At 30.8% G+C, this 12222-nt stretch overlaps 1 protein-coding gene across 2 annotated transcripts in view; it reads right to left on the bottom strand.

Moving 5' to 3' along the window:
- Positions 1-12222, bottom strand: part of LOC142328076 (torsin-like protein) — a 37952-nt gene that overhangs the window by 19503 nt on the left and 6227 nt on the right. Inside the window, exons 1-2 of one of the 2 annotated variants that reach the window (XM_075371557.1) lie at positions 5364-5698; positions 1418-1680 (exon numbers count right to left, since the gene is read on the bottom strand). In XM_075371557.1, the coding sequence (XP_075227672.1) occupies positions 1418-1680; positions 5364-5523 (423 nt within the window). In that variant the 5' untranslated portion in view covers positions 5524-5698. Of the gene's footprint in view, positions 1-1417; positions 1681-5363; positions 5699-12222 lie in introns of those variants that run through there. The other variant, XM_075371558.1, reaches the window with a different exon arrangement.

The raw sequence follows: 12222 nt of genomic DNA, 5'->3' as shown, positions 1-12222 counted from the left end.
AGAGCAAAATAAAACTCTGTTCTTAGATATTCTTAGACACAAGCTGGATATCACAATCACTTAACCAAGAAAAATGAAAAATATTTTACTTTTTATGCATAATTTTTCATAATTCCTACAATTGTTTTTTAAATGCAGCCCAAAAAAGTAATAATACAAAAGAACAAGGCTGCATTCTTTTCTGTCAATTTTGTTGTTTTTTTCAAGAGCTATGTTTTTCAATTAATTTTTTAAATTCAGTGACATCCAGTAAGGTTTTCTTTTCTTTTCTGGTTTTACTATATAGCTATAATACAAATTCCTTGCACACTCTGTTAATATAAATAGTCGACACCTAACTTGCAAAAAGCTACTTTTTTCACTCCTTTTTGACAAAATAGTCTTAGAGTCAGGCATTAGTAGTATTTTGGAGTTTAGTAAATCACTCCAGAGTAGAGTATACTATTTCAGTATAAAAGAAATTGGTATAAAATTTGAGAAAGAAAAAACAGCTTTTTGGAATTGCATATAAATTATTTTGTAATGGCTAAAATGTGATTGATTTATTTTTGTTTAACTTTCTCTTAAGAATTATAAAAAAAATACAGTGAAAACACTTCTCAAATTCTAACTACACCAGCAGCTTTTGAAATTTTGGGGTTAGCTTAAATTTTCTACATTTATACAACAAATATTCATAAGAATAAATTAATATTTCATTCATTATATTGTTATAAAATATTACTGTATATGTTTGTAATAGAACCTTTATGTTAAGTCTTATATTGTACATCAGTTCAACTTTTAATTCATAAATAAAACTAAATATCATATTGCTGTTCACATATAATGCGGTTCTATAATAAAAAAGTAATACCACAAACAAACTGTCAGCACAGTTTATCTACAGAAATGCTAATAGAAAAGAAGATAAACTGTAAATAATCTGATCTGAAATGCATGTTTTTCAAACTTCATGATTATAATATAGCCAAACACTAATACAAAATCACACCATTTTACTAATTCAATGCGAGAGTTGTTTGTAGTGACTCCACTGATGAAAGGTCTTTATCTAAAGCACACTGTTATTCTGTTCTATTCTCTTAGCGTATTGCCAAATTAGTTCTGATGACTGTAACACAGTCCTTTTTATCATATATACAGAACTACTTTTATCACTGAAGTAAGGTAAAATTAAACAAATGAATTATATTAAAAATATTTCCATAAGTAATTACAGTTAAAAAAAATAAATAAGAAATGCAGAATATTTTGAGATCTTATTTTGATCTTAATCAATTTCCAAATAGTTCAAGGCTTAAACTTTTAAATCTGTCTAATTCTCTGAATAAATTATTAATAATAAGAAAATAATTAAATTAGTAAAATTTTAAAACAAAAAAAAATTATAAAACAATTTTTAACAATAATTTACCTCATATTTTTCAATTTCCTTTATTAAGGGAAAATGCATACTACCAACGTAAGTACGTACAAATTTACTTTCAAAACCTCTTTTATATAAACTTCTAACAATAAATTCAGCAACATAAGTTTTACCAACACCTGTTGAACCATGAAAGCTTAGAGTGAGAGGTGTAGAAGAAGTAGTTTCAAAGTGACCTTTAAGAGCTGCCAAAACTACATTTTTTACTAAAGGCTGCCCAAATAAATCATTTTCTAGATTCTCTTGCAGAGCTGAAATAAATAAAAATAATAATAAAAAACTCAACGTATCACTCAAAGTAAAATACACATTTCATAAAATTTTACTTTTTTTTTAAAGCAAGTTTTAAGAATTTATAGAACTTCAAAAAAATAGAAAATTACAAGCCAAATGAAAGAGAACAGAAAAAAGATATCCATGCAGATGATACCCAGAAGAGAACAAATTCCATAGTTTATCCATACAAGAGACAAATTTTCAGAAAAATAATATTATCCATTGTATGTGAAATATCATAAAATACAAAACATGACCACAGAGTCTTTTTTTATACAGATCAAAGGTTTTTTTATTGGTTTTAGCCACAAAAAAATTACATATTTCCTGGTCCATTAAGTAAACTAAATTATTTTTAATAATTATATATAACAAAAGTGAATAATACATAATAAGTGAACAATCTTCATGCAGATTGTTCAGGGATCCAAAAAGTACTCTCTTTAACAGTTGTAAAATCTTGGCTGCCACTATATTTTTTTGATTGTTCCACTGATACAGACAGCTGTCGTGCTATGTTCAAATTAAGTTTTCTATACATTAATTAAAAGGATTACAAATGAGCAGAAAGAAAGCACATTCTGGCCTTCAAAATTAATTTCAGTTTAGAGAACTGAAACTAAATTAGATAAACTTTAGATTTACAAAAGATTGAAATATATGAAACACAACAGAAAATAGGGTGTAATAAATGTGTTGAAATAAAATTATTAGCATAGAACAGAAAGGAATAGAAATAGCACCAAACTAGTCAAAAGACTGCTGACTTCATAAAAAAATTGTTACTGTTGCAACTATACTCCAATAAATTATTTCTAGATCTTCCAAGTTTCACCTAGCAACTGGATGACATACAATACACATGATCAGGTATGCCTGCAGTTGGACATATTTTATTTTTATTTATTTGTGTTATATAAGATTTTCAAGATATCAAGTCAGGTTCTACACACATCAGCCTAAAAGATTTTGTGAACATTCACATCCTTCTTTTTTCTCTATATAGTGTTCTCAAAAAAACTTACAGGTTTTAAATGATTGCTGAACGCATATTTATTACCTCTGAGATTCATTTTTTTATTACTGTTAAATTAATTCCACAGTCTAGTTAGGATCCAATAAATGGTATCATAGTATCCTTTTGGACAAAAATCAGCCCTCCCACTACCCTCCATCTTAAATGTCCATGGACTCATCACAGGTCTTATCAATTGAAATTGATTTGAAATATATGCTTCGAAAGCTATATGGCTGCTGAAGAACATGACTGTTTGTTAACAAATTTAATATTTGAAACTAATTATACAGCATAATTAATAAAATTATTATTTTATCGTTAACTTATTAATGTTTCTTTAGCTCCAGCAGGTTTTTAGAATGCTTTTTCTCCACCTAATTAACCAATTTGATATCTTCACTTGAATTTAGCCTTACACAAGGCTAAATCTGTACAGTTAAACTTTCAATAGATTTTAGGAAATTATTTCTGCTGATTCAATTAATTAAAACAAAAAATCACTACCTAGACATCGAACAGATACTGAATAAAGAATTTTATTGATTTAAATAATATATTAGATAAATATGCATCATAAAATTAATTTATCAAAATCCATGAGCAATATATAAAACAAAAGTCTTACTCCTTCATAAAAACTGGGTTTGATAAAGTCTTATATTTAACTACACGATAAAATTTGGATTTTAAAATAAGTTGAAGAGTATGCTGTTACTTTAACAATAGATATCTTTTTCTTTGATATTTATATCATTCGTTGTTTTAGTTTTTTCTTTCTCATTCTGATAAATAAATGGTAAAAAAATATATAAAATTTGTTTGATAATTTAGAAATAACTACTGAGCAGTAATAGAAATCTGAAGAAATTAATTATCAAAAATTCCTTTCCCAAGAAAAGTTAACATTCATTTTCAATTAAAAGTTAATTTTAAATTCTTTGCTATTAATTTAAAAAATTTATTATGAATTGCCACAAGATGGCCGAGAGCACACATCTGTTACAGCTTCACATTCTGTAACAGCTTTGATTAAACTATATGATTTCTATAGGTCTAATCATCAATTAGAGTGATTTTAATTAACTTTTTGATTAAACTTTTTGTAGATTTTTGTGTTCTAAACTGGCCACATGGGGGTTGGGTACTATGCTTGAAAGTCTCTAGTTTAAAATGAGGAGTCATTTCACTTGTTTTTTTTTCTTGTCTAAGTACTTTTACAAGATATTTTTAAATTGAAACAAAAACATAAGACATTCTTCCATCATGGTGAAAGACAAAACCATTATTTAAAAATAAAATGTTTTTTATTTTCAGGCAACTTTTTTTTCTACAAAATGATAGTGACATAAAATGTAAACAAATTAATACAGAAAAACGTTGGTTTCCATTTCAAATTGAGTAGATAAATATTAAAAGAGTAATTAGGCTCTATGTATAAAACTGAAAAATGGTATACAGTTAGATAAAATATGGTTGCTATTTGAAAATATTAAAAAATGTCTTATTTAAAACAAAAAAAAAAATTGTTTTAATCCCTTAAAAATTTTGTTTAAACATATTAAATTTTTATTTAAATAATTTTTATTTCAATGGCAGATTTTTTTCTTTTAAGTGTCACATCTTTACATATTTCAAAATGTTTTAAAATTAAATGTTATTTTTATTGGAGTGTGTTTTTATCACGGGGGTATATCTACCTGCATTTATGTGTACAACTATATAAGACTAGTATTTATGATCTCTTTCTATGAGTTGGTAGGGAAATGTTACGATAGGATTTAATGTGTTAATTGTGTCTTTGTTTCAAGCTAAATTATAGCATTTCTGTGTCTCTTCAATATAAAAAGAATATATAATTCATTCATAATATAATCTTTGATCATATTCTCACAATTATATATATTTTTTATATAATAATAAAAAATCCCACCAACAATAATTTCAGCTGAAACCAGAGTGCAAAACAGCAATCCTAGTGTCATTAGTTCTACAAAATATATTTATTTATAACATAATCAGTTGAATTATGTACATTAATACATTTTGAATTTTTTGTCTAGTTTTTGTTTTTGAACAGTTTTTTAATAGTTAGTAATTAATGAATTAGTACCTAATAAAATATTTTATATCACATTTTTATACATCCTTATCCATACAAATGCAGATTCTAGGTATCAATAATATATTTACATATCTACATTGTACCTATATGTTTACAAATAGCATCACTTCATCTACTTTAGGTTTTGTCACTAAGATTTCAAAGTATGGAGCTTAAAATATTCATATGCCATAGCATAGAATATAAAACAAGTCTTGGGAGTGAAACCAGCTAACATTATTAATAAAAATTTATCACTTATATTGGCGTCTTTCAAACTATTCAATATCTTACTGCGGTAATGTCACATAGTAGAAATACTATTAGCAAAACACAGTGGTTTTTATTTATTGCCAATCTAGAAAGTTGGAGGATTAAATCATAATCAGGCTTGCCATTTTTTATATGCTACAAATTTCATACATATTGCAACACACTTCTGGCTTTCTAAAATTAATTATCACTAAAAACCAAGAAGACAAAGAAGTAGTGTAATGCAAAATAAAAAATAAGTTTTCATGGCGTTTCCGACTGTATACCTGTTAAATTGTTTTGTAACCAGACATTATCGCACCGTTCAATATCTAAAATTTTATACAGATTCTTAAGCCCATTATCTATAGAAAATAAATTTGATGAAACCAGTTTTAAAAACAAAATAAAATAAAATAATATCCATCGCGAAAGATTCTCCATCATTCTAATTATAAATGCTAATTGATAGTACCATATTTCACGTACACAAATAAAAACACTTATATCTCTAATAAAAAACAAAACATAGTTAGGCAAATAGCCGCATTTTTATTTAAAAGCATACTCTTTACCATAAATACATTTTAAGGTTAGAAACTGACACAGTAACTAGTGATTATACTTCACGATATGTTCAAACTAAATCGGTAATCAATATCGATAGATGAAAGAGTAATAGAGAATCTCAACAGATATATGAGATCGATATTTATCGTACCTTCTACGAATCTCGGCTTTGAAATAATAAACAAAGTTTATTAAAATTTTAATTTTCATTCTCATTATTATATTCTTCTGGGATGACAGTTCATGATAATCATTTCAGTGAATTTTTTTGAAAGTAAAACTAAAAAATATAATATAAAAAAATTTAAAACGTTTTAAAAATCGTACTTAAAAAATTCTAAAAATCAAACAATATTATTCAAATTTCTACTTTTTGAAGTCAGAATCAAATTAAAATAAAAAAACATAAAAAATAGTTATAATCTAAATTGCCGATGTTCAATGAAACACATGAAAGTAACAGTATACATGTAAACTGCATTGCTAAGAATGCTGGTTTTGAGAAAAGTATGACTTAAAAACATAGATGTAGCATGTAGAAAATTAGAAAAATTTTGGGACACTCTACATGGTGTTTGTAGATCTGAAGAAGACATTTACTAATATGGAGTAGAATAAAATTTTATGAGGACTTTTTTTAATATATGGAGAAAAGAGATATAATTACAAAAGAATCAGGTAGCAATTGTTAGAATATAAAAAAGGCATGCTCCCGTTCAGAAAGAGGGGGAAGAATGTGGTCATTGGATTGCTTTTCATCTTGTTAAAAGATGCAGACATATGAACTGAAAGACAAATTTGAGATATGGGTAATGTCAGGAGAAAAAATACAAATGTTAGATTTATTGATGATATGATCATTTTGGCATAAAATAAAAGGAGTTAGAAGAAAAACTCAAGTTGAAAATAAATAATAGTAAAACAAATAATAATGATATTCAGGAGAAAGGAGAATCATGAGGAATTAAATGTTGAGGTAGGTGAACATAATACATATAAAGTTACAGAATTTTGCTGTTTAGAGAATAAAGATATAAAGAAGGGATGAAATAATATTGACATCAGAAGGATTGTCATCATTCTGGATGAAACTGGCATAAGAAGGAGAGCTTTCATGGAAAAATAAGTCTTCTCCTATCAAATGTAGATATAAGTAAAAAATTCTTAAAAAATTATGTTTTATAGCATCTTCTACAACCATGAAACATGGACAAGAGAAAATACAAAGGAAAAGAAAAGATGCCTTTGAAATACAGGGTTATATAGTTTGATTAATATTAGATTGATTGATATAATACAAAATGATCTTAAGATGAGTAGGAAAAGAAGGAAACTTCTGGCATAATTTTTTAAGCATGCAAACAAGGCTGTTGGCCACGTATTAAAACATCATTGAAATGGTCAATTTGAAATTAAATTAGAAAAGATACAAGTTAAACTAGAATGTATGTACAAAGTTGTATGGGTACTATACTCTTACTCTTTCTTGATAGAAATGGGTACAAGAATGGAAAATCCACGATGCGGTCCTCAGAGATAAAACCTGGATCAAATGACCCACAAAGGAATTATATGAAAACACAGATACCATCACCAACAAGTTTAGTAAAAGACGTCTAAATTCTATGGACACTTATGCAGGATAAGTGAAACTATCTTCACCGATCCTGTATAAGAAAGACACTCGCTAAGAAAATTTTTTACATCGTCAATGTAAACAAATTAAAGCCCATTTGGATGAAAGAAACACAAGACGACCTGAATCGACTGAACATCTCAGAAGAAGAACTCAAGGACAGAAGGAAATTTAGAAATGAAATTAGAAATAAGAAATTGAACTAGAACAAAAGAGAGAAACGATATGAAGAAGATGGATGGAGGAAAGGAGCAAGAAACATAGTGAACGAATGAAGAGGTTTTTGGGAAGAAAAGAGAAGGAAGTAAAGCCATGATTGGCTCAAGTTCACACTCTCCTTAAGGGGAATAATCAGAAATAATAATTTATAAAAGTTATCTCAAATTTAATTTAATTGGCTCACTGAAAAATTCAAATTAGAATCATTGTAATAAGGATAAAATCAAAACCTAAACCAACAACGATTGTTAACATTTATATGCCTACAAGCGCCCATGATGATGATGAGGTAGAGTGTGTATACGAAGAGATTGATGAAGCAATTAAACACGTAAAAGAAGACAAAAATTTAATAATAGTTGGAGATTGGAATGCAAGCATTGGAAAAGGCAAGGAAGGAAATATAGTGGGTGAATACGGGCTGGGCAAAAGGAATGAAAGAGGGGACCGACTTATAAGAGTTTTGCACGAAGTATAATTCAGTAATTGCCAACACCCATTTTAAAAATCATAATAGAAGAATATACACTTGGAAAAAGCCAGGCGATACTGCAAGGTATCAGATAGATTATATCATGGTTAAGCAAAGATTTAGAAATCAACTCGTTGACTGCAAAACTTACCCTGGAGCAGACATTGATAGCGACCATAATTTGGTGATAATGAAATGTAGATTGGGGTTTAAAAACCTGAAGAAAAGGTGTCAGATGAATCGGTGGAATTTAGAGAAGCTTGAGGAAGAGGAGGTAAAGAAGATTTTTGAGGAGGACATCGCAAGAGGTCTGAGTAAAAAAGATAAGGTAGAAAATGTAGAAGAAGAATGGGAGAATGTTAAAAAGGAAATTCTTAGATCAGCAGAAGCAAACTGGGCGGAATAAAGAGAACTGGTAGAAAACCTTGGGTTTCAGACTATATATTGCAGCTGATGGATGAACGTAGAAAATATAAGAATGCTAGTGATGAAGAAACTAAATGCTATAAACAGGAAGTGCAAACTGGTGAAAGAAGAGTGGATTAAAGAAAAGTGTTCAGAAGTGGAAAGAGAAATGAACATTGCTAAAATAGACGGAGCATACAGGAAAGTTAAGGAAAATTTTGGGGTACATAAATTAAAATCTAATAATGTGTTAAACAAAGATGGTACACCAATATATAATACGAAAGGTAAAGTCGATAGATGGGTGGAATATATTGAAGAGTTATACGGAGGAAATGAATTAGAAAATGGTGTTATAGAGGAAGTTGAGGAGGATGAAATGGGAGAAACAATACTGAGATCTCAATTTAAGAGAGCATTAAAAGATTTAATTGGCAGAAAGGCCCCTGGAATAGACGGAATAGCTGTAGAATTACTGCGCAGTGCAGGTGAGAAAGCGATTGATAGATTATACAAACTGGTGTGTAATATTTCCATCAGACTTCAAAAAAAGTGTTATAGTCATGATACCAAAGAAAGCAGGGGCAGATAAATGTGATGAATACAGAGCAATTAGTTTAACTAGTCATGCATCAAAAATCTTAACTAGAATTCTATACAGAAGAATTGAGAGGAGAGTGGAAGAAGTGTTAGAAGAAGACCAATTTGGTTTCAGGAAAAGTATAGGGACAAGGGAAGCAATTTTAGGCCTCAGATTAATAGTAGAAGGAAGATTAAAGAAAAACAAACCAACATACTTGGCGTTTATAGACCTAAAAAAGGCATTCGATAACGTAGACTGGAATGAAATGTTCAGCATTTTAAAAAAATTAGGGTTCAAATACAGAGATAGAAGAACAATTGCTAACATGTACAGGAACCAAACAGCAACAGTAACAATTGAAGAACATAAGAAAGAAGCCGTAATAAGAAAGGGAGTCCAACAAGGCTGTTCCCTGTCTCAGTTACTTTTTAATCTTTACATGGAACTAGCAGTTAATGATGTTAAAGAACAATTTAGATTCGGAGTAACAGTACAAGGTGAAAAGATAAAGATGCTACGATTTGCTGATGATATAGTAATTCTAGCCGAGAGTAAAAAGGATTTAGAAGAAACAATGAACGGCATAGATGAAGTCCTACGCAAGAACTACTACGCATGAAAATAAACAAGAACAAAACAAAAGTAATGAAATGTAGTAGAAATAACAAAGATGGACCCCTGAATGTGAAAATAGGAGGAGAAAAGATTATGGAGGTAGAAGAATTTTGTTATTTGGGAAGTAGAATTACTAAAGATGGACGAAGCACGAGCGATATAAAATGCTGAATAGCACAAGCTAAACGAGCCTTCAGTAAGAAATATAATTTGTTTACATCAAAAATTAATTTAAATGTCAGGAGAAGATTTTTGAAAGTGTATGTTTGGAGTGTCGCTTTATATGGAAGTGAAACTTGGACAATCGGAGTATCTGAGAAGAAAAGATTAGAAGCTTTTGAAATGTGGTGCTATAGGAGAATGTTAAAAATCAGATGGGTGGATAAAGTGACAAATGAAGAGGTATTGCGGCAAATAGATGAAGAAAGAAGCATTTAGAAAAATATAGTTAAAAGAAGAGACAGACTTATAGGCCACATACTAAGGCATCCTGGAATAGTCGCTTTAATATTGGAAGGACAGGTAGAAGGAAAAAATCATGTAGGCAGGCCACGTTTGGAATATGTAAAACAAATTGTTAGGGATGTAGGATGTAGACGTTATACTGAAATGAAACGACTAGCACTAGATAGGGAATCTTGGAGAGCTGCATCAAACCAGTCAAATGACTGAAGACAAAAAAAAAAAACTGAAAAATAATTAATTAATATTCAACAATATTTTATGAAAAAATATGTTATTATGCATATTTCAAAATGGTAAATGTGAGAAGAATTACAGAAGTGCTTGTGTGAAGCTGGGAATTGTATAATAGCAGGCCTAAACATAAAATGTATACATGGAGATAAAAACGAGTGCTGGTGTTCTATTTTATTTTCAAACAGATATTTAAAAGTTAATGCGAGATAGCAATTAAATTCAGTAAATAATGGAATCAGAGATTACAGCAGAAAGTAATTATTTTTAAATGTTAGAATAAAATAAAACTACTTTAATTATATTGGGTGAATGCCATCCACTTTGCAAAACATATTAGAATTTCTGAGGTTACTGTCATCAGAATCATCATTGTAATCACCACTGCCACTTTTATTATCATCTTGTAAAGAAATAATAAATGAAACCATAGCATTGTCAATAATGTGTTCTTAACTCACATATTCATTCATGTCGGCCACTTTATTTTTAAATAGCCTTTGAACATCTTTGATATCAAAAATTACATTATGAATTTCTACATGTCCTTTAACTTCTGACCAAACCATCCCATTAGGATTTATATTCAGATGGTATGGAGATAGTCTGAGAATGTCATGCCCTTTTTTTTTACAAAAGTTTGTCAAACACATAGATATCCCAACCCCATAGGGGAAGACACCCTGCCTTGTGATGCTTCCAGTTGCCACACCCACCTGCCGTTCCTAGCCCTGATGGGTTTTAATGGGAGTCGTCTTTTGCTCTCTAACTTTTTACATCTAATAGTAATAAGCCAGGCCTCGTAGGGACGCCACCGATGTAAATGCCTTGGTAGACATTTACATCAGTGATTAATAAACTCACCTTTTGCCTTCACTGCAGGCAACATCCGGACATCTTTAATGTCCTACATCATTGTCCTCTGAACTAGCTAACAGAGTTCGCAGAAGCCTAGTTTTACACTTACAGAGCCAATTTGTGCGTAAATGTCTCATAATATATGAGGCATAATATACCACCAAAACTGTTGTTCGCAACAACAAAATTTATTCGTAGTCCCCTTAGGGGTATGAACTGTTGGTTTCATTGATAGACTCTGGTCTGGTCTACTAGGAAGAGATGGACCTCCTACAACCATTCAGCTCCATTGCACAGTCCCGGGTGACATTTACTTTCACTTACTATCATCGTCGAGATGCCGCTACACCTCACTGCTGCATGGTTACCCATACTCTCGGCAGTGCAGTCGTCGTTCCGCCGACAGCTAACATTTCAACAATAATCACCATTACTTTACTAATCGTGGCTCGATGCCAACACGCCTACCTCCGGCCAAAACTGTCCAGGCGTTCCCTAGCCAGCCGGAGTGCTACTCTGCTTATACCCCTTCAGTCGTTCTGCTCAGGGAGGAAACGTTGGAAGCCAGCCACGATAGTCTATTCCCTACGAGTCTTCCAGTTGACTCGCAGATCAAGAAAGGAATTTACTCTCTCGAGCTCCCTAACGACTCTGATACGTTCAGTCTCGTACCGGGAACAAACATAAAGAACATGGTCGCAGTGTCATCGATCCTACAGTCCAGGCACAAGCCCGAATCAGTCAAATCAAACCTAGCCAAGCTATTCCTAAAAGCACCATGTCCTGAAACGAATTGAATTGTGTACCGATTGGGGGAGGCCCACCTAATTGCTCGCAGCCCCCTAGCATTTAGAAATATACCATACGTGTATCGACTAGTAGAAGAATCGTTCCACCCAACTTGCCAAGAGTCAAAACCTTGGTCTTCGATTTCTCGCATACGCCCAGAAGTAAGAAGGCCTTCCTTCTTAGAAACATACCGCCTGCTATGTTTTGTAGCTAAAATGTCAATGGGTTTTATGCCGGCGATCACAGAGACTGCCTCTCTCGAGACAATTCTGTAGCCTCCGACAACAGCTAACAATAGAAGAT

Source organism: Lycorma delicatula, chromosome 7, assembly GCF_047948215.1.
Source record: "Lycorma delicatula isolate Av1 chromosome 7, ASM4794821v1, whole genome shotgun sequence".
NCBI lineage: Eukaryota > Metazoa > Arthropoda > Insecta > Hemiptera > Fulgoridae > Lycorma > Lycorma delicatula.
This window is presented reverse-complemented; position numbering and strand designations above follow the sequence as displayed.